The sequence below is a fragment of the Ctenopharyngodon idella genome, chromosome 19, assembly GCF_019924925.1.
Source record: "Ctenopharyngodon idella isolate HZGC_01 chromosome 19, HZGC01, whole genome shotgun sequence".
Taxonomy (NCBI): Eukaryota; Metazoa; Chordata; class Actinopteri; order Cypriniformes; family Xenocyprididae; genus Ctenopharyngodon; species Ctenopharyngodon idella.
The window spans coordinates 9,217,934-9,242,515 of NC_067238.1; the positions used below are offsets into that span (position 1 = coordinate 9,217,934).

A 24,582-nucleotide genomic window follows, 5' to 3' on the forward strand; every position below is an offset into this window, starting at 1 on the left:
ATGGTAATATTGATACTACATTATGCTTATAATGATTCCAATTTATAATAATAATAACAATATTTATAATAATATTTAAATAAACAAATAAATTATTTAATATTAATTATTACATGCACTCTCTGTTCCATACAAACAGAAGAGAAAGTTTTCTCTCTTTTTATTTAGATACACAATAATCGTAAATGGAATAATTAAGGTTTTTGTGGAACAAGTTTCTCCCAGGCAAAATGGAACAAGTCTCTAATGCCCACCAGGGCTTCAATTATTTGATTAAAACCCAGTAAAAACAGTAATATTGTGAAATATTAGGGCTGCCTCCTAATAGTTTTCTAGAAGGGGCTTAGTCGACCAAATATTTTATTAGTCGGTTAGTCGCAGAAAAAAAAACTTGTGGCGAATTACAGTATGTCGGGCAGGAAATCGAAACGTCCGCCTTTCATCCATCGACCTCAAATATGGCTTATCAGTTGAAACCTGTATGTAGCAACTTTACATGGCTGCTCGCTCTAACCTTAAACTAGATAAATGTGCGCTATTATTAGGCGCATATCCAAGTGTTTGTGCGGGATGCGGAAGCTAAACTATAGCGTGCTTACCGCATGACATGGAGGCACCGCGCAATCACTTGCATTTTTCCAGATAACAGCTTAAACAACTTAAAATACTCTGTAATTTTTGATCATACATCATAAGATAAGAGTAATACATTATTCGAAACCGTAAAGGGTCTACTTTTATTTGTGTAAACTCACAATGACAAGAAAACAAACAGGATGCGCTTTCTGCCATCTAGGTCTCCCTGAACTGGAGCGCGTCACAAAAATGAACTGAAACACAGTTTATAGGCTATACTTATCTCACAGACATGAGATATATATCTACAGAAAAATTTCAAAAGATTTCTATTTCAAATAAATGCTGTTCTTTTGAACTTTATACTCATCAAATAATCCTGAAAAATATATTGTGGTTTCCACAAAAATGTTCAGCAGCAAAAACAGTTTTTAATTATAGTAATAGCCATAATTACTATAACAACCATAATTAATAATTGAGCACCAATAATAACTGAGCACCAAATCAGCATATTAGAATTTGACTGTTAGTGTTTGTGTCATTGCGGTAATATAAATTTGTGGTTAATGTTAGTTTTATGTTCTGAAAAAAAAAAAAAAATTATAATTAATCAAAGTAAATCAAATCAAACCTGCAATAATTAAATATGTTAAATAATACAAATCTACTTAATGTATTTAATCTCACTTTATTAGCCAATGTCTTTGCTGCTGACCTTCAATGACACTCAAGGCATACGCAAAAAAGGGGCGAGGCCTGGTTGAGTTGAGTTAGTAGTGTGTTAGGGTTAGGGTCGAAGCAGTTGACCAATCACAACACACTGGTCCAGCTGTTTAATCAGAGCACCTCTGCTTTTTGGAAGAATGGGCTTCATTGAAACAGGAACTGCGTTACTGACAGAGAGGTGCTGCAGCAATGTAAAATATGTGAAAAATACAGTGTTTTTTGAAAGAAAGAATGAAAAGAATAAAAGCCTATTCTAGTTGACCCCAAATACAAGTTCAAGACTTTGTAAAAAGGCATAATAGGTCCCCTTTTAAATGTATTATTTCTAAATAAACTTGCCTTGCTTTTTCTGAGTGCGCACTTAGATAATTATTTACTGGTTCAATGATTAAGGAGAAGATGGCAAGGAAAATGTGGGACCTACATAAAAATGATTTAAATGCCAAGTAAATGCCCCAAATGACTGTTTAAGAAGAAATTCTCTTAGGAGTGAGCAAGTACTGTCACATTAACTAGATGTCCTTTCATCTACTTGTTTCTTTGTTAATAATGGAAAGTCATTCTTTTTCTCGTTGAGTCATCCAAGGTTAGTCATCCAAATTTCATCTGGCCTCACATGACCTCAGCACAATCTCTTCTGTCCAATCACAGATGGAAGGGAGGGGAAATGGAGACGTGATCCAGTGCTATCCACCAATAGCTGAGCATCAAGACGAGGGAGATGATGATGATGAAGATGATCAGATACATTATCTCAGTGGTGGAACCAAACAGAAAATGCACATGCAGAAAAATGATCACCAAACCAACAAAAAGCTCCAGTTTCAGCATACAACTGTTACAAAGCCTGACCTCGCAAATCTCAGCCCAAGGTGTGTACACGCCTACACATCCATGTATTTAAAAAGCATTAAAAGATACAGCATTTTAATAGACATTTGCTCACTGGTGCATGAAGGACCTTGTGAGAACAGTAAAGTGGATTTCTGTTTGTGTGTGTTCAGGGTTGTGGACGGCACAGAGGACAGTGATGGTACAGAAAATTCCCACACGTTTATATTTTCCTCCGGTCATCAGCACACTGTCAGTGGTGCAACTAATACCACTGCCACCACAGCAGGTTTGTGAGTGAGTGTGTGTATATGTGTGTGCTAGCAGTGGCTGGATAAGTTGTTGTGGCGTCTTTTGTCTTTATGCCAGTATTTCAAGGCTGACGCACAATGAAGGATAACACCATTTCCAGTATTTATTGATGATAATCTTTTGTTTATCTCCTTAAAGAAATTTAAAGAAAGTCACCCATATCTACTGTTGTTTTAGATCTGACACAGATGTCCAAGCTGTTCTTTCCCTCTTAAATTTCATTCACTCTCATGGATATTCATTGATTCTCGTATGTATGTTGACCGATCCTGTAAAATTGAAGACTATTGCTTTTAGCTTTATTTTTTCCATGCACAAAAGATTAACCCTGGGTCATTCTAAACCCCGGGTTAACGGAATCCTGGGTTATCTTGCTTCACTTTTCACACTGCTCATAATTTACCTGGGGTTAAAAATTAATCCTGGGTATTCATAAGCTGATGTTTTACGTTGCACATTCCTAAACTCTAAGTTAACCTTCTTATTTGCATATTAGCAGTGTCAGTGTCACTGATTGGATAAACGCAGCACGCGACCTGTTTACATAGCTCTAGCATTGCGCATCCTCATATTGCCTACTATACTATTGAGTTTATACTGAATGGACATTTTGGACTATAAAGGTAAGAATTAAACGGTCTCTTCTTCACTCAAATTGTCGCATTTTCTGTCAGCATTTGACATTTTTCCTCTCAAATACTGAATTTACAGTTTATATATAATGCGCAGTGGTTCCGTGACTGTCCAAAGCAGGTAAATATGAGTATGCGATTGGTTATTTGTTGCTAGGTGTCTAGCTGTAATATTCTAACACTGCATCATTTCACACTGTACAAGTTTGGCACCGCAATGCAGGGTTAACACTGCAAAAGCAGTGCTAATCCTGCTCTGGAGCAGGGTTTCATAACCCCGGGTAAAAAGCGGTGCTAAACCCGCTTCTAAATTACAAGTGTGAAACGTTCTTTACCCAGGGTTAAAAGCGGTGTTTAGAACAACGATAACCCGGTGTTAATCACAGTGTAAAAAGCCATAAAGGTGTAGCTTAATTAGACTGTTCTTTATCATATTTAGACCTTGTTAATTTGATTCACTGTGAATTTTCATAGGAAAAAGCAGCTTAGAAATTCTGGAAAATACCTTCTTTTTTTGTTTTCAAAAGAAAATCATACCGGTTTTGAAAGACATGAGAGTGAGTAAATGGTGACATGGTGAAATGGATTTTTTTCTCTGCAGATTTAGCAGCTAAATCGGAGGACACCAGAGGACAGCTACGCTACCTTAACCAAGAGGTAAATGATTTTTCTATTTAATCTCTTTCAGTCATATTTTCTCTTTTTTTTTTTTTTTGTTGTTGTGTAATTTAATGGTAGGTCTGCTCTTAAATTTTATTTAGAAAGGCTTCCCATGAACTGTAGGTTTTAAGGCTAATAACCCTGCGCTAAATGTGAGTACTGACAGATCGAAACCAGCACATCTCAGGTGAGCTCCTGGTGCCAGGTACGCACAAGCCATATGGCAGGCTGCTGTGAGAGAGGAGAAGGGGATGTTATTCAAACACTAGAGGACATAAAACTCATTAGAAGAGGAAAGTGGGGCTGGCCCCATGTTGATGATAGAGAATATTCCAACAATCCAGAGTTCCACAATGCCCTTGAACCCACCACATGTGGTTTCCCACGTATCGCACATGTACATGATTCTGTGTAATTCATTGGAAGTTTGTAAAAATGTTTATTTGAATGTTTATTTGGGCACCAGGGTTGTTGCTCGAATTCAAGACTGACACCACATATTCAGTATTAAGGCTGTGCGATATATATTAATTACTAATTACTAATATATTACTTATACTTATATATTATCATTTATTACTATTATATATATATATATATATATATACATACACATATATATATATATTAGGGATGTCAATAGATTCATTTTTTTCCCTCTAAATTAAGCATACACCATTTATCTTGTTCAACACGTCCATTTTGCCATCATTGCCTATATCCAGCAAAGTAAATCATCAGATTGGTGTGATTTTCACAAAACTGTATTTTGCTTTTTTCAAGGTAAATTTAGATATCTTTCCAAAAAAGGACACCAAATAACCAAATCATATGATTTCATATAATTCATACATTTATGTACACCAAAGCACCCATAAAAAAAACATAGCAAAAAAACGTCACAGTGTATAGTATGTGCAACAGCAAAGAGCTTGTTTACATTTTAGACAAGTCAAGTTGTGATCAAGGACCACATGAAGATGCCAAAAAAAACCTAAACCAACCGCCTTGACCTGCATATATACTAAAGTACACAGCAACATACACAGGACAAATCCAAACATTATGCTGAATGTGTGTGAAGATAACGTAAATGTACTGAAATGTGTCTGTGCATAAATACAATGTGCGATCAGTGCTTCAAGAGCACTCATACATGATTTGTTTGCCCATCAATATAACGGACTCACGCTTGCTTAATGTATGACTCCTGTACCTCACCGCAATCGTATTTACTTTGATTGCAATCCTCAGCCATCAAAACTTTCATAGCAAGAAGCTGGTTTGCTTTATCTAGCCGAGAAACATCGTTTTCATATCATCTGGCCATACAGCAGTGGGATGTTTCGACGTTCCGTTCAGACAGGAATAGCGCAGTGCGGGAGGGCTCGCGCTCTTCAGATACAATGACACAATATGACAGAGAGTTTGTGTTTTAAAGCGAAACAGACACTGGAATGAATAATTCTCTCTGCCATCTCTGATATAATCAGCATGGGTGGGGTGGTTCACTGTTTTTTTTTCTAGGCTTGATTGTGTTTATGGGGCGTTTATGGAGCGCAGTTTAACATGTCTATTTTACCTTTATTCTACACCGCTGTTTCCCTTCTCCTAAAAACGCTCTGTTGAGTTCCTGGTTCTATGAAGCCCCTCCCTCAGAAAGATGTAATGGGCTCAGATTGGTTAGCTGGCCCAGTGTATTGTGATTCGCTGTCCGGAATACGTTGTCACAATTCACGTTGTCCGGAAACGCCACGGCCCTTACCATTCCGGGCAAACGTCGCATGTGCTTCGCAAGTCCAGTCTTTGCTTCGGTGGAAATGTAAATAATGGTGTCAATATTGCCGTATCAATTTGAGCCCTAATCAGACCCAGATAGCAGTAATGATGAAGAGGGTCAAGCAGAACCTCTGCAAGCACAGCTTTTAATGGACTTTGTATTTGTGTCAAAGTGTTTAGATATGCTGTCACTTGTAAATGTTACTGCTGCCCCATAGTGTTCTGATTAAAGCTTTACTGTAGCTGAATACATGACTGAGTAGTAGCATTTTTGTAAGGGTATTTTTTAATTTATAGCATGAACGAGCATGTGGGTGAACACAACATAAAATCCGTAATGAAACAATGCTGTACAATGATAACAGAAACGCCAGCAAACACCAACAGATGTTCGCTGGTGTGATTACATAGAAGTTTGTTGGTGTTTGTAGCCGTTTGTTGGAGAAGTATGAAATAGAATTTAGCTAAATGGCTAGCGAAGTCAAACTGCGTTGGTCTTTGTTTACGTCCCAGAAACTATATAACTTTATAAAAAAATAAAACATACTTACAGGTTGAGGCCCATAAACAGCAGCTTCTGCTTTTAAAGTGGGAACTGCTCCATCTTTCAGTAATAGCCTTTGTGCAAATCCAGCATTGAACTCGTGTAGATTCTGCAAGCTATCTTATGTAAAATGTGCAACACAGACAGCTAAATTAGCATTATAATTGTCAGGAACAGAATTAAACATAAATCTTAAACATTGTTTCCAAAGTCCAGCGTCCCTAGGAAGAAGACACGCGACATGGCCTCGCCCACTTTTTTGCGTGTTCCCAGGGGCAGTGTTTATGTTAATTGCAGGGTTTATGATGTCACCAACCCGCTTGTTGTAGTCCAAACCGGTCTTTTTTATAGGCATTAAACTGCCATAACTTTAAAAGACAATATCTCCGTTTGCATTGAACTTTCAGCATTGTAACTTTGCAGATATTGCTTATGCTCAAGCAGCAACATTACACACTAACTAAAGTTAAAAAAGTGAAATCGCAATGAACCACCCCTTTAAGATCATCTAACTGTGTGACGTAAATTACGTTATGAAGCAATTTCACATGCTTCCTTAGTTTTTTTGCATTAAATGCGTTAAATTATTTTAACACGTTAAGGATTTTGAATTAATCGCATGCGTTAATGTTGACAGCCCTAATATGTATATATATATATATATATATATACACAGTTGTGGTCAGAATTATTGGCACCCTTGGTAAATATGATCAAAGATGACTGTAAAAATAAATGAAGGAAGGAAAAGAATTGAAAGTTGGGGGAAAATCACATTATGAAATAAATGTTTTTCTCAAAAACACGTTGGCCACAATTATTGGCACCTTTATTTCAATACTTTTTGCAACCTCCTTTTGCCAAGATAACAGCTAACACCTGACAAGAAATCAGAGACCATTCCTTCATGCAGAATCTCTCCAGATCCTTCAGATTCCCAGCTCCATGTTGGTGCTTCTTCTCTTCAGTTCATTCTACTCATTTTCTTTAGGGTTCAGGTCAGGGGACTGGGATGGCCATGGCAGAAGCTTCATTTTGTGCTCAGTGACACATTTTTGTGTTGGTTTTGATGTTTGTTTTGGATCATTGTACTGATGGAAGATCCAACCACGGCCCATTATACGATTTCTAGCAGAAGCGGTCAGGTTGTGATTTTTTTTTTATCTTGTTGGTATTTGCTAGAATCCATGATACCATGTATCTGAATAAGATGTCCAGGACCTCCAGCAGAAAAATAGGCCTAACATTTTTTTTAGGCTTTCTGAGACTCAACTAATCTCTGCAATTCTCCAGCTGTGATCCTTGGAGAGTCTTTGGCCACTCAAACTTTCTTCCTCACTGCGCATTAGGACGATTTAAACACACGTCCTCTTTTAGGCAGATTTGTAACATCTTTAGTTGATTGGAACATCTTAATTATTGCCCTGATAGTGGAAATGGGTATTTTCAATGCTTTAGCTATTTTCTTACAGCTGCTTTCTATTTTGTGAAGCTCAACAATCTTTTGCTGCACATCAGAACTATATTCTTTGGTTTTACTCATTGTGATGAATGATTAAGGGAATTTGGCCTTTGTGTTTCCTCATGTTTATACTCATGTGGAACAGGAAGTCATGGCTGGACAATTTCATGTTCATGATCACCCTGGTGTGCTAAAAAAAAAAAAATGTAAATATGAATGGGAATATACTTTAGAGATATTTTACTCATAAAAAACTCTAGGGGTGCCAATAATTGTGGCCAACGTGTTTTGGAGAAAAACATTTCATAATGTGATTTCCCCCCATTTTCAATTCTTTTCCTTCAAAGAAAGGTCAGATTTTTGCTAATTTTATGAATTAAAGATCAAAAGGATAAACAATGCAGATTTATTTTTCTTTGATCATATTTACCAAGGGTGCCAATAATTCTGACCACAACTATATATATATTAGGGCTGTCAATTTAACGTGTAAATTTAATGAATTAGTTATGGTGGAAAAAAACGCATTAAAATTATTAACCCATTTAAATCACCCGCACCGCCTAGACCTACGTAGTTCATCTTACAATTCATATAGTTGATTGGTGACGAACATGAAGCAGGGCAACAACTCCCTGAATCATTCTTTCAAATCATTTTTTTTTTTTTAATTATTCATTCAGATTAATTAAATATTTTAGATTGCAGCAATTAATGTTTTGTCAGAACCTAGTAAATTACATGTTATTTTGTTTAGTTGTCTGTTCAGAATCATGGGAGAATTGTGATCTCTGTTTGAAACAAAAATATTATGATTCTCAATTGATCCAGAATTGTGCAGCTCTGATGATAGATAGATAGATAGATAGAAATTTAAAGTGTAAAAACATGTTGCTTAATATTACTACATCATATTTATCAATATATATAAAATATACATCAAAGGCTAAGAAATATAATCCAGCATATATCGCACAGCAAAAAATTAAATAATAGAAAGCAACGTAATTACCACATTCAAGGTCCAGAAAAGTATTAAAAACATTGTTAAAATGGTCAATATGACTACAGTGGTTCAAACTTAATGTTATGAAGCGATGAGAATACTTTTTGTGCGCAAAAACAAAACAAAAATAACTTTATTCGACAATTTCGTCACTCCCCTGTCATTCTCCTATGCTGTTTACATTGTATAGACAGTGAAGGCTTCCGTGTACTACGTCAAAATGCTGACTCATTATTGGCCAGCTCCTGCGTCAGCATCACACACATGCGTCGTGCTGCTCACGTGAACAGCATTGGCCAATACTAAGTTCTGACGTAGTACACAATGTCTTTACTACTTTTCTGGACCTTGAATGTGGTAATTATGTTGCTTTCTATGGGGGATAAAAAAAACCTCTCGGATTTCATCAAAAATATCTTAATTTGTGTTCTGAAGATGAACAAAGGTCTTATGGGTTTGGAACGACATGAGGGTGAGTAATTAATGACAGAATTTTCATTTTGGGGTGAACTAACTGAACATTAACTGAATATTAATGTTTAATAAAAATCCATTAGGACATGGAAGACTTATTGTCAGTCTGGCTTTTAATTTAGATTTTAATGTATTTTTCCATGTTTTTCCCCAGTGAAATATATTCTCAAAATCCTTATTTAATCATTTAATTAACTCTGCAGTTCTTATTGCATTAAAAACTACAGATCGGACCCTGACAGAGAACTGTATTTCTGCTGAGTATTGGCATGGATATAAATCTATGTGACAACCCACAGTCTTGATTGTCAGCCCACGGCTTTGACATGAGGCTTTTGACAGGTAATGTCGTGAGAGGGATGCCCTGCTGCTGTGACTCTTCCTCATTTTTTCCCTCTCTATCTCTGTCTCTGTTTCTTGTATCTCACTATATATTTTTGACAGCCGGCCTCTCAGCAGGATTTTGTTGTAATCCATGCTTGATTCGGTCCACCAAGAAGATGAGCGCTCTCTTCCTGTTGTCCCTTCCTGTTTGAAGCTGTTGTCTTGTACCTCCCCGCCTCTGATGGCATTTATGGATCATTACCCAATTACCCTCATTATTGGATATTATCACTTGTTGGCACGATTCTGAGGGTGGCTGCCAAATCAGTGTCCATCTGAATCTGGATCATCTGTGCTGTGTTCTGGACCGTCATGAACATTATTATTCTGAGCTAACCATAAGTACAGGGGATGTGTACAAAGGACACACAGCACAAAAAGATACACAGAAAGAGTAATTATGGGAATCCAAATTGAATTTAGTGAGCTGTGGTACTTCATGATAACTGTAAGTGTAAGTGTTACATAAGTGTTGGTGGTTTTCTAGAAAAATCAAATGGAGAAAACATAATTCTCAGTATGGTGGCTTTATGAATGGAAGTTGCTTTTCAGGTATTAGACCTAATCAGCATCTTGATCATTTTAATTGGACTAGCCTGAAAAATGCCTTTTTTAGCAGAATATAAGCATTGTTGTACATAAACCCATTTTAAAAAGTTTGTTCTGAAATATTGAATTTTAAGCTGCTCTTCATCATGTTTTCTCAACTCAATTATATAAATTAGGGTCTATAATTATTTTTTTTAGTTTGTTTGTTTGTTTGTTGTATTTCAGGTAAATGTATATGTTCAGGTTTTGTACTTTCACCCAGATTCAAAAGCCAAAGAAAAACTGAGGGATAAAAATATTCAATTATACAGACCCTTTGTGAAATAATCAGGATCTACACCAGGGACTGTAAGTAATGATCTTTCTTAAGAGAAAACCCTAAAATAACTAAATATCAATAAGTCAACAACGAACAATAATGTCCCATGGGACCTAAATAAATAACACCCCAGTTTCACCTGAAAGCTGCTGGCTCTAGCAGACAGTGACAGATGGGTGGATGCAGAGGGACAACCCAAGGCCTTATAAGATCATACTGTTCTGTTGCTGTGGGAAACTGTTTTAATTTGTTTTTGTTTGTTGTACCCCTTTCAAAAAAACTTGAGATCTTTATATACTGGAGTATATATTACAAATGTTTAGAATTAAAGGTTTATGTTTTCCAAGAAGGACACACAAAGAGTCTTAATAAGCAATTACGCTTTGTTAACAGATTGTGAATTTTGTTTAAATCCTATACTTTTCATTTACAGTATAAAATAAAATTATACAATTAAAAATAAATAAACAAATAAATGTTTGCAGCATGCATGTGAAAGCATCAAATTCATTTTCATAATGTAGCATTGTATAATATTTACTGTATAAATGGGTCAAATTTAAAGGGTTAGTTCACCCAAAAATGAAAATAATGTAATTTATTACTCACCCTCATGTCGTTCCACACCCCTAAGACCTTTGTTCATCTTCGGAACACAAATGAAGATATTTTTGATTAAATCCGATGGCTCAGCGAGGCCTGCATAGACAGCAATGGTACTTCCTCTCTCAAGATCCATAAAGGTACTAAAAACATAATTTAAATCAGTTCATTTGAGTACATTGGTTCTACCTTAATATTATAAAGCGATAAGAACATTTTCTGTTCGCCAAAAAAACAAAATAACGACTTTTGAACAATATCTAGTGATGGCCGATTTCAAAACACTGCTTCGTGAACTTCAGAGCTTTACAAATCAAATCAGTGATTCAGAGCGCCAAAGTCACATGATTTCAGCGGATTCAGATTTTTGTGGTTTGATACGCGATCCGAATCACTAATTCGACTCAAAAGATTCATAACGCTCCGAAGCAGTGTTTTGAAATCGGCCATCAGTAGATATTGTTAAAAAGTCGTTATTTTGTTTTTTTTGGGCGCACAAAAAGTATTCTCGTCGCTTTATAATGATAAGGTAGAACCACTGAACTCACATGAACTGATTTAAATATGTTTTTAGTACATTTATGGATCTTGAGAGAGGAAGTACCATTGCTGTCTATGCAGGTCTCGCTGATTTAATCAAAAATATCTTAATTTGTGTTCCGAAGATGAACAAAGGTCTTAGGGGTGTGGAATGACATGAGGGTGAGTAATAAATTACATTATTTTCATTTTTGGGTGAACTAACCCTTTAATTTTTTAATAAATAAATGTTTGCAGTACATTACAAGTATTATAAAATACTAGAATATTTTTAATTATTTTATATATTGTTTTATATTTTTAATTTTTGTGACATCTCTTTCAAAAAACATTACTTGCAAATGCATGTTATTGCATCAATATAATTTGCATAACATTGCATTGTTAATGTTTTATTTATTATAAAGTTCGAAATTAATTAAAATGACAATTAAACATTTAATTTAATTGATTAGAAAAAGAAAATATATTTTCACTAAAATACACTGTTCATAAAGAGATGAAACACATCATCAGATTCGTATTGTCTGAAGGCAGATGCACAGGGATGCCCGAAGCATGGCAATGTGATGCAGCATCTCATTCCTTTTTCTTCTAATATAGAGATGTTAGGAAAGGCCCTGAAGTTTCTATACTCCATTGCAATCATTCTAGATCTCTTAGAGCAGAGCTACCAGAAAATAGGCATAGCTTAGGCTAAGTCCATGACCCACATCTAGCAATTTCCAACCGAAGACTGGGGCAATGAGAAGGAGCATAACTTAATATCCAGACCAAGAGGAGATGACAGAGAAGAGAGTATAATGACTCTAGTTTAGTCGTCTCAAACGTGTCTAGGTCTACATCTAAAAATATTCTATCAGGGAGTCAAACAGCAGGCTACACAGGCTGAATAAAGCAACCTTATCTTAATTTGTTTCTCAGGATAAGGTGTGGGCCCAACCGCCCCAGTCCTAAAATAATAGCAACAAGTGCCAGGCTCATCCTTATTTGAGCCATCCCCTAATTTTATCTCCTTTATAAACAACCTCTTGGGGAAGAAAGGAAGGAGAAGAAGAAGAAGAAAAGAATAAAAAAGGGGGAGGCAAGAGCTCAATCACTTTCCTTTTTTCACCATACACACAGCCCTCAAATCTGTATGTGGTTTCCTCCTATTATGGCGCCTCCGCTCCCCACTTCTTGGAGGAGGAGTTTGGACAGCCACACACGTCTTCTGCTCTTCTCTCCAGGAATATATTCCTGGTGGAGGTGCAGACGATTTAGTAGGAGCCTGAACCCGGTGAGGGATAAACTTCCCAAAAGCGTCCGACTGTGTTCTCGTCTCTCTAAACCTGTCCACCACTGTCTCAACAGCAGCGCAAAAAAGGCCAGAGGGTGAGACAGAGGCATCTAGGAGGACAGCTTTGTAACACTCCTTGATGCCTGACAAATTAAGCCACAGATGCCTCTGCATCATCACTATAGCAGCCATTGACCAGCCAAGGGAATCGAGCTGCCTGCTTGGTGGCACGAAGTGCTAGATCTGTAGTTATACACAGTGCAGAGACCCCCACAGGGATAAACCTTCCCCTCGATCCAGGTCTTTGATCAGGTCTGCCTGGTATGCTTGCAGTATTCCCATAGTGTGCAAAGCTCTGCCAGTTTGACTGACCGCCACATATGCTCTGCCCACCAACCTCAATGTTGCTTGACATGGTTTAGAGGGCAAAAACTTAATTTGCTAAATTTCTTTCCACGGAGGCATCCTCCCATAACCCTGCTCGCCCAGCCTCTCTACGTTTGAATAACTCAAAGTTGAATGAGCCACACGAGTAGAGTATGGATGTTTCCATGACCCTGACACCTCAGTGTGCTGGTCTGGGAGAAATGGAAGGCTCACCGGAGCTATACACTTATGACTCTGCAGAAATTGTTTGCTTTGCTGCATGGAGAAGGAAACAGATCTTTTAGAAATATCCGTCTCTACTAACACGTCTATATAATCAGAATCATAGGCAAACAATGAGTTCTCGTTTCCCGCAGAAGAATCCGCTAAGCAGGCTTCCGCTTTGGGCATAAGGATAATAGAGCTAGCAGGAGAGGTGAGGGGAACTCCCCCATGCTCCTCTATCAGCTTCGTCTGAGATTCCCATGACCACAGCCTGCCCGCTGCCTCTGCAAATGCATGGCTAGAGCCACCGGGAGCGGAGCTTTCTCAGTGAGAAATCATTGCAATGAAAGCATCCAGCCACATTGAAGGTTGAACGTGCATGCTTCTCTCCCAGACAGATAATGCACAGCTCATGACCAGGGGCATGGAGGGACACTGTTTGAACTGTCTGCCCCCCATTATTCTGTTTACTTTCCATCCTTTCTTTGTAAACACTGCTATCTTCACACAGCACACAAACAAGCGGCTTCCTGAAGACAAAGAAGCTGATAATGTGTTCTCAGGCGCCCTTCTTATACCCTGGGGCGCACCTTGCAATGTCATCGCACTGTGTCGGCCATGAATGGCATGTTGTTACACGTGCCTCAGACACCGGGTTCCACGGGGGCACATCCCCATTGCGTTAGTTGACGCAGCGTTGAGTTCCCTCGAATGGGAACTACCAGGTAGTGGGAAAACACAGTTCAGAGCAGGCACAGGGCAAACTGGCTGGGCTGGAGGATCTGGGACTGACCAAACCGACCGGAAAAGACACCTCACAGGAAGCAACAACATAGGAAAACAATCCACAATGAACTGGCACAGGACAGAGAACAAAGGGAGAATAAATAGGGAAGGAAATCAGAAGGATAACAAGGGAGAGAAGGTGGGGCACATGAACCAATAATCGGATAACAAGAGAGCAGGGCTAAAACTAAAGGCTGACGGAAGAGCACATACAAACATGGCACAGGATCATGACACTGTATGTCTGTATGAGTATGCGGCTTTGGGGTTGTTCTCTGGGCCATGCACTCTTATGTCTTGTTTGAGTGTTCAGGGCGTGCTGTCTGGATCCTAACACTTTGGTCTAGTTTTGGTCTTGTGTTTGTGTGAGCACATGGCAAACAAACATAAATGAAGCCATGTGCTCAAACAATGACATAAGAGTGCATGGCCCAGAGAACAACCCCAAAGCCCCACGCTCATACAGACGCAAGACAAACACATGAGTGTCAGGATCCTGTCACCAAACTAAAAATGGGACCAATCAAGGTGACAAGACCTTGACAATTATAGTAATATACTGTATTGATGATGAGAAACAATAATCAAATCATGTGCTATGCCCTACATATGGCAACATCAGTGCTTACCTTAAAGGTTAATAAAAGCTTTCTCAGATAAAATAGTTGCATTTGTCAATTATACTCATTAAAGGGATAGTTCACCCAAAAATGAAAATTACCCCATGATTTACTCACCCTGAAGCCATTCTAGGTGTATATGCCTTTTTTCTTTCAGCCAAATACGATTAGAGTTATATTAAATAATGTCCTGGCTCTCCTAAGCTTTATAATGGCAGTAAAGAGATTTTGAAGCCCAAAAAAAGTGCAACCTTCCATCATAAACGATAACCAAACAGCTCTGGGGGGTTAATAAAGGCCTTCTGAAGCGAAGCGATGCGTTTGTGTTAGAAAAATATCCATATTTAAATCTTTAAAAACGTAAATAACTGGCTTCGGCAGATGGCCATACGCACATCGACTCACACCAAGTTTCATTTTTGGGTGAACTAACCCTTTAACTGACTAATGAATCCGTTAAATATACTTGTGATGGATCCCTAATGACAAAACACAAACATGTCTGCTTCCTAGTGCCTGTAAGGCCCTGTTTACACCTGGTATTAAGATGCATTTTGATCAATCGGATCACAAGTGGACAATGCTACATAGGGGTGTAAACGGGGTCTAAAACATTTTAAGCTTGTCCATTTTTGACCACTTCCAGAGGTAGTCGAAAAAAGCAAACAAAAAACAAACAGCCAAAAAAGACCTTCCACCTACTCTCTGCCTACTTACATAATGCGTAAACATTTTGGGAAGCGCACTAGCCAGACAGCATTTAAACTGTTGGCTGAAGCCCCAAGTTGGGTTTGAAGATGGAAAATGTAGCAAGCACAATGTTCTCTCACCAATCTTGATTTTTAACACGCACACATCGCATTCGGCGTGGTCTAGTGCCTATCAGAGCAGAAACAAAAGCTACTTCTCTCCGTATGTTTTTTCATTGCCTCCAGTCATGTTCATATGTAAATTGTGCGAGCTTATTTTGTCCATTGAATCGAAAGATCTCAAAAAGCCCATACATTCACCCATCCATAGACCCTAGACCAGGTGTAAACGGGAATGTGTCTCACTCTTCTACTTGTGATTCAATCAACCAAACCCATCTTAATACCAGGTGTAAACAGGCCCTAAAGGTCAAATGTGACACCTGTTTATATGTGTTACAGGTAAGCTCTCTTGGACGGGAGGTGGCTGAGCTGGGACGAGTCATGCGGAGTCTTGCCTTTCTCATCGAATCTATGATGGCCTCTCCTCAAACACCAGGTGTCTGTACATCCGCATTTACCTCGGGACATCACTCTCCTCCTATCCCCTTTCAGGGAGAAGGTTCTTCCTGGGCCAGCCCGCCTTTTCCTTCACAGATGCACCCTGGAATACGTCAGGGAGGACTTGTATCCCTTCCACTCAGGCCACAAGAACTGCAGCTGGTCTGCCCCACCACGTCTCCCAGTTCCTTTCCTGTCACACTTTCCACATCCCCCCATACGGACAGATTCAAAGAGCCTTTACTGGCCCTTTCTCCGCACAGCGCAGTTGCTCGGACCCGCTCGCAGAGCCTAGAGACACCTCTTCCACAACATCATCAACACATCTCACATGCCCCTGGAACTTTACCCAGAGCTGGACAGCCATTGCTGGGAGAAGGGCAGGATCTCAGGTCCCTGGGTTTGTAGCAATCAACCTTTAAAATGGACAAGTTCCACTGGAATCTGCGTGTTGACCTGGACTCAGGACTGAACTGATAAGATAAGTGGTACACGCACTGCCAAAGCCATGGAGCAATGGTTCCTTCGAAGATATACGTGTTTACCCTTTCAGTTTTTAAGATAATCTCTCTAACGGCATGTTTTTGAATGCTAGAAACTAAAGGGATATCTCTAATCAGGAAAACTACACTAAACAATTTAGTGTAGAAACAGTTTTCACTATATAATTGCTATTAAATTTCACAATTAATTTTAAAGCAGCAGCAAGTAACACATGAAATTTCTAAGTAGAAATTTTTATTTTCTTGTAAAACACTCCAAAAATCTTTTTTTTTTTTTTTTTTTTTTTTACAACTTTGAAAAATTATTTTTTACAGCTTATTTGGAGTTCCAACAGCAGACAGTTTACTAGGACCTAACCTCCCTGCTAAAACAAACGGTTTGTGATTGAGATTCAACCCACATTTCACATTCACTGCATTCATTATATGTCCAAGTACTGTTAATATTAAGAAAAACTTCAGGGGCCAGTTCCATTAAACAAAGCCACTATGTTATAGAACTATTCTGACCAGCTAAGAGTTAATTAGTAGTAAGCAGTCAATCATCCACGGCTCAAAATTTGACTAAACTTTTATGCCTAAATAATGTCCCCCCACAAAATAAACTTCTATGTAATGAAATGTTCTAGATTTATTACAAGTTGCGCTTTATCACCATCTGTGACATGCTGTCGATTATCACCGTAAAAAGATTGACAGTGTTCCTTGGGTTGTAAATCGCAATTATATTAATGTATTTCCAATGGCAGTCTATGAATAACACTAAAATATACACCATAGATGTTAACCGACCTTTGGTAGTCCCACTAGTAAAAGGACAATTTACAGCTCCAATAAAAATGGATATTAGGATGGAAAAATTAACTTGTTTTCAACCTGGAACATTACTTTAAAACTGTCATTTTTAGTAATAATTTTCTGGAACCTAAAATCTTAACGCTAACATCATGACTTTGCTCAGTAAAAGGATGGGAAGAAATCTTGCAGGTTGACTGGTATGCTAATGCTGCTGGATGCTATCTGTCTAGTTAAGTAAAAAGAGAGAACTTCCATATTCAGAATTTATATTAGAAAATCAGCTCTTTAATCAGATATAATGTATGCTTAAAAGTACGAGTTCTATTAATCAAGGTTCTTAGTGCTTGATGACTGACTTTACCCTGTAATTTAGTCAGATTAGCCATGTATGGTGTAAAGATACAATGAATCTGCTTGTTTTAAAATGCTATGTATAACAATTTAACTAGTTGATGGGTTGTCTGAACAACTAGTCAGTCTTAAAAAAGCATTGCATAATTAATAATAGTCATGTCACGTCCATTGGAGACTAATCTGACTAGTCAGGCATATATGACAAGATGGTTAAAGAAACTCTTCAACAATAAGCTGACAGATATTCAATAAATAAGCTAAATAATTAACATTTAATTGCACAAAACTACCATAGTCCTCACATAAAAAGGAGATGGATTACGCATAATAATGGGAACATTGCTCACAGTGGGCGATCTGAAATTTGACAGTAATTGTTGTAGAATTTATTGTTGAAGGTGGGGAATTTGTTACAGAAGCGGTGCTTTGATGGCTGTTGCGACGAGGCTTTAAAGAGGATGAATTTAGAGACAAAACTTCTTGGAGAGGGTTTTAAAGTGCTGGCTGTATACAGGTTACTGTTAGACATTTAGCATGCTAAATCACAGCACAATGACAGCATCCTAAAAGCCTCTGAGAAGTTGCATCCCCTTTCAAGCGCCATCGCTAATGCTAAAGACAGAAACACTTTACACTAAAGTTAAAATTAATTAATGCATTTGATATTATGAACTAACAATGAAGTTAGTTCACTTTATTAAAATTCCCTGATAATTTACTCACCCCCATGTCATCCAAGATGTTTGTCTTTCTTTCTTCAGTTGAAAAGAAATTAAGGTTTTTGAGGGAAACATTCCAGATTTTTCTCCATATAGTGTACTTCACTGGGGTACGTGTTGAAGGTCCAAATTGCCATTTCAGTGCAGCTTCAAAAGACTCTACACAATCCCAGATGTCTAGCGAAACGATCGGTCATTTTCTAAAAAAAAAAAAAAAAAAAAAAAAAAAATTATATACTTTTTAACCACAAATGCTCATTTTGCACTGCTCTGCAATGCTCCATGCATTACATAATCACATTGGAAAGGTCATGCGTGATGTAAGATGAATTACCACAGAAAGGTGAAAAACTCCATTTCATTTTCTCCTCCAACTTCAAAATCGTCTGACATCATTGTTTTACCTTTTTTTGTAAAGTGCATTTGACTAAGTCTTTGCACGTTCGCTTTGTAGACACTGGATCGGTACTTTCGCCTACGTCACGTGTGACTTTTCCAACATGATGGTCGCATCGCAGAGCTAGTGCAAGAAGAGCATTTGTGGTTAAAAAGTGTATACATTTTTATTTTTATTTTAGAAAATGACCGATCGTTTCACTAAACAAGACCCTTATTCCTCAGCCGGGATCGTGTAGAGCACTTTGAAGCTGCATTGAAACTGCAATTTGGACCTTCAACCCATGACCTGAGTCCCATATGGAGAAAAATCCTGTAATGTTTTCCTCAAATAACTTTATTTATTTTCGACTGAAGAAAGAAAGACATGAACATCGTGGATGACATGGGGTGAGTAAATTATTAGGAAATTTTAATTCTTAAGTGAAAAAAACACATTAGGCAGCCACAATGTTAATATTAAAGGGTTAGTTCACCTAAAAATGAGAATTCTGTCATTAATTACTCACCCTCATGTCATTCCACACCCTTAAGATCTTTGTTCATCTTCGGAACACAAATTAAGATATTTTTGATAAACTCCGATGGCTCAGTGAGGCCTCCATTGCCAGCAAGATAATTAACATTCAGACGGCCAGAAAGGTACTAAAGACATATTTAAAACAGTTCATGTGACTACAGTGGTTCAACCTTAATGTTATGAAGCGATGACAATACTTATTGTGTGCCAAAAAAAACAAAATAATGACTTTATTCAGCAATATCTAGTGATGGGCGATTTCATGAAGCTTTGAAGCTTTACGAATCTTTTGTTTCGAATCAGTGGTACGGAGCGTGTGTCAAACTGCCAAAGTCACGTGATTTCAGTAAACAAGGCTTCGTTACAACATAAGTGTTTTAAAATTTCAATGGTTCACCACTGGGGAGCATGACTTTGGCAGTTTGATACACGCTCTGAACCACTGATTCAAAACAAAAGATTCATAAAGCTTCGAAGCTTCATGAAATCGCCCATCACTAGATATTGTTGAATAAAGTCGTTTTTTTAGTTTTTTTTGGCGCACAAAAAGCATTCTCGTCGCTTCATAGCATTAAGGTTGAACCACTGTAGTCACGTGAACTGTTTTAAATATGTCTTTAGTAGCTTTCTGTCCATCTGAAAGTGTTAATTATATTGCTGGCAATGGAGGCCTCACTGAGCCATCGGATTTTATCAAAAATATCTTATTGTGTTCCGAAGATGAACGAAGGTCTTTGGGTGGAACTACATGAGGGTGAGTAATTAATGACAGAATTTTCATTTTCGGGTGAACTAACATTTTAACTAAAATGTAAAACTTTATTAATTGAATCATTATTATTAATCATTAATTGAAATGAAGCTGAAATCAAAAACATATTAGATATAAATTAGAAATAAAAATTTAAACTTAAAATCAGAAATGCTGCCTCAACTAACTGAAATAAAATAATTTAAAGTTGAAGTACTAAAATTACTAAAACTAAATAAAAATAAGTTAAAGCTAAATTCTAAATATTAAAAAATAAAAACAAAAGTGAAAAAATATTAAAGGTGCAGTCACTTGAGTACTTACAATATCCCAAATGTTTCCAACTATTTGTAAATCGTGAGAAAATTGCAGTTTTAACCAAGGCTCCGGGACGTGTGAGGAGTCGCCTGTCAATTGCATCATATCCGCATTACCCTCGGTTTCCGGTTTCCGGTTTTATTTTGTAGAAACCATGGAAACACCAAAGACGCTTTAATATATTACACGTTTTAATAGACAAGGGAACAACTGTTTTGATATATTTATAGACAGAAAACTAATTATTGTTATATAGCTCAACATGTTTAGTCTTATTTAAATCTAATTTTCTTGATTTTTTGCGAGTACCATGCTTTACCATGCCTCAGAGAAAAACACTATTTTGTCAAGTAGCTAACATAGCATAATCAGATGTAGTTTTATTTTTAGTAACAGTAATACAGAATTTTCTCCATCATACAATACGTTTTAAAATGAATTGCATGCCATTTATCAACACAAGCCATCCAGTATTTAATATAATATTCTAAAATCGATCTAGCTTACTGTAGTGTGTCTCAAACAAGTGTCTCACAGCAGCCACCGAGCGAACGCACAGAGTAACGTTATACCATCATTTTCAACACTCACAAATGTATCTAATATGATAAACAGAGCTGTGTTACCTCATACTCATGACCGGAAAAGCGGAAGCGGCGCCGGTGACTGTGGCATAATAAAAGTTCCGCTGCTCGTGAGGCGTGTCGCGCAATCGCTCAAGCGGCCTCGTTCAGCTCCCACAACACTCAGTCCTGCTCTGCTTCATACTACAGTAACGTTAATAATCGCACCCATGAACATGATTTCTTCCCGAGTCCTATCCCTATTCTTTTGCACCGTCCGTTGAGGTGAAGACCACATGTCCCAAGATTCCGCGCTCAAACTTGCCGTCATCAGACTACGCCTTTGTTTTGAATAGGCCTCTAGCGACCTCTAGCGGACAGAAATCCTACATACTGCACCTTTAATGAATAATATAATACTATACAAATTGTCTAAAATAACATGGGCTGGCAGATCATTCACATGTATTTTGGCATTTTTGCCTTAATTAAAATAGGACAGTATAGATAATCGACAGGAAGTAAAGTGGGAGAGAGAGGGGGACAGGTCCAAGAGCCAGGACTCAAGCTCGGGTTGCCTGAGGCTATCGGCTCCGACACAACGTACACGCAAGACGCAAGCACAATAATCAAACACATCCATCTAGCACGTTTACATATAAAAACAATGGAAAAGTAGTGCACTGTAATGTAAAAACACGTTCTGGTTGTCGCCGCATCACATTGGTTGCTCATTTGCATAAAGTAGGCAAGTTCTTGCTGCTCATGTGACCAGAAATGAATGACTTCAGGGTGCTTCAGGGGCTGGTTGCATAAACCACTTAGACTAGTCTTAAAAGTTAAGACACTAATGTTTTTTCTTGAAGAGTGGTCCTAATTTTTTAAAGTCCGTTACATAAAAAGGTAGATTGGTATAATTTGAATTGGAAAAATAACATTGATTACCCCTTGGTTAACTGCAAGTTGGTCAAACTAGTTCTTAAGACACAGTCTTAATGTAGTGACGTTTAAGTTTAAGACGTGTAAGTTTATGCAACTGGCCCCAGCAGATCTCTTGCATTGTGAACATCTCATCTCTGTCATTATCAACTTCATCAAGACAGATTGATTGTTTGCTTTACATTTAAACTCGTATGAACCACGATTGCTCGTTTTAAAGCATCTTTCTGAAGGTTTCCGGGATATCCCTTTAGCTTCTTTCTATTTGTTGTTTTTAATTGCATGACTTCTGAAGAGGGTGGAGAGTATACCCTTGCAGTAGGTTGTAGAGACGCCATGTAGGGTTGTGCAGTAGACACCATAGAAGCATGAAGGTCATCTTGACACACACTGTCTCTCTTTTCTCCTCTGCTTGGGCCTCAGGGCAGGAGGGAGGAACAGCAGGGACGAGTCTTACACACAATGTGCGTACGCTGTATGCGAGTGCATGTTCTTGACTATGCGTGCAAGTGCGTTTGTGAGGGAAGCAGGGTTATAATACTGTAGCCAAGTACTAAAGGGGTATTTGTGGCAGAGGTTTCTGAAAGGATGGGATCTGGGGCATGAAGGATGGGGGTGGGGTAGTCCAAAGATGGAGTTTATTATTAGTAGAAGTTGAATTGACATGGGGAAGGGGGGTTTCTGTTTGCTTGCTCTTTAGGACTGGTCTTGGGGGATTGCTTGCCGGTGGCAAAGTGGCCCCTGCTGTCAATCGTCTCTCCCTGGCACAGATGTGGTCTGTCTGCTTTGCCTGTCTTCCTCTCTTTCTGTCTTTCTCTGCTCACTTTCCTCCCATTTCAGTCTTAATCTGGGAACATATTGCAAATCTCCTACTCCTGTTTATACCATTGACCTTACTTAGTTATTCATTTTAAAGGGATAGTTCACCCAGATATGAATATTGTGTCATCATTTACTCACCCTCATGTCCTTCTAAACCTGTATGACTTTCTTTCTTTGGTGGAACACTGAAGTACATTTAAGATGTTATTTTCAATACATTGAAAACATACTCTCAAGCTTCAAAAGACTTTTTCCAAGCTGTCCTAATTTAAGTCATTATGTACTAACAATCTTCTTTTCCACTAAATATTAAAATTTTATTTTTAATTAGTCTTTTCAAATTAGTTTGGTTTTCATTAGTTTCTTTAGTTTTCATCTAATATATATATATATATATTTTTTTTTTTTTTTTTTTTTTTTGGAGTCATAAAAATGTAAATGTAAATACAAATGTATTTTAGTTTAGTTTTCAATAGATTTCACTCTGTTGTGCATTTTGGATCAGTTTTAATTTTTCTAGTTTAAGTTCATTTATATATATATATATATATATATATATTTATTTATTTATTTATATGTTTATTTATTTATGTATTATCAATCTGAGATCATTTTTGTCATGAAAGTGTGTTTTTCTTTTTTTCTCAGTTATTATTAGTTTTTATTATTATTGCGGTTAATGTTGTGTTAATATAGATTTGTTTTAGTTTTGTGATAATTATAATATTGGTTTGAGGTTAATGCCACCAGATGGTCAAGTTTCTCTTAACCAAACATGATAAGCCAATTTTAAACACATACTAGCAAATGAAATTTAAGAAAAAAAGTGAAGCGTTTCAAAAATATGCGTTTTGAGTGAGAAAGAAAGTCTACACAATTCGGAACAACGTGGGGAGCGAATAGATATTTTTATTTTGTGGTGAACTGTCCATTTAACTGTTTGACTCTCACTCTGTATGCATTCTGTATGTTTTATACTTTCTCTTTTAGTCTGTTATTGGAAAACTGCATGTCAGACTTTAAAGGCTGACCGATATAGCCAATACCGTATTTATTCTACTTGACGTTTCAGGTATAATATCATGACATTTTTGGACCTTTTTAAAAGTGTTTATTATATAATGTCATCTGAACCAGCCCCCAAAAGTCTTCATCACTGCCTTGAGTCAGCTTGATATTTCCTCCCACAATTCTAGACAGACTGTGTCTTCTTGCCCCTTCTTACAGGGCTCCTCCTCTCCATCAGTCCGACAGTCACAGAAAGGCGAAATGCCAAGCTTGAGCATAGGGGTTTACATTTTTATATTTCCATGAATGTATCTCAACTAAAGGTGTATTTTTGTACCTCTAAAAATGGAGGAAAGCTTCTAGAATCGTGAAAAGACTGCTGGGAACAGATGCAATATGTTTGGCTACTAGAGGAATTGTGGGAATCATATTCCAATGCAACAATGAATCTCGATGCAGTTCTCTCACTGTCTCGATGGCTTTGTGAAACTCTCCTCTCTCCAATACTACTGGGAATGTAATCACGTTATTTAAATTCTTTTGTTTTGATATTATTAGAGAAAAACCTGTAATGCAAATAAATGACTACAGCTATTGGATTAACGCAGATGTATTGTGCATGTTTCCTACTCTTGTTCTGCCACAAATGTATATCATCAGAGAGGCTGACGTCAAGTTAAAATCAGTGCCTCATTTTTCAAATGTAATGTTGAACATATGTTAATAAGCTAATATAAAACATGATATTGAATAGTCTGGAATAATGTTTAAAGTGTTAGTTCACCCAAAAATGAAAATTCTGTCATTAATTACTTGCCCTCATGTTGTTCCACACCCGTAAGACCAAATTAAGATATTTTTGATGAAATTCAATAGCTGTCTGACTCCTCAATAGACCACAATATAATCAACACTTTCAAGGTCCAGAAAGGTACTAAAGACATTGTTAAAACAGTCGACGTGAC

At 37.5% G+C, this 24,582-nt stretch overlaps 1 protein-coding gene across 3 annotated transcripts in view; it reads left to right on the top strand.

Moving 5' to 3' along the window:
- kcnh8 (potassium voltage-gated channel, subfamily H (eag-related), member 8) overlaps positions 1-17,846 on the top strand; it is a 73,420-nt gene extending 55,574 nt beyond the window's left edge. For 2 of the 3 annotated variants that reach the window (XM_051873217.1, XM_051873218.1), the window contains 4 exons: positions 1,957-2,177; positions 2,310-2,425; positions 3,682-3,737; positions 15,828-17,846. In XM_051873217.1, coding sequence (XP_051729177.1) covers positions 1,957-2,177; positions 2,310-2,425; positions 3,682-3,737; positions 15,828-16,334 — 900 coding nt within the window. In that variant the 3' untranslated portion in view covers positions 16,335-17,846. Of the gene's footprint in view, positions 1-1,956; positions 2,178-2,309; positions 2,426-3,681; positions 4,119-15,827 lie in introns of those variants that run through there. The other variant, XM_051873219.1, reaches the window with a different exon arrangement.
- The last annotated feature ends 6,736 nt before the right edge of the window (positions 17,847-24,582 follow it).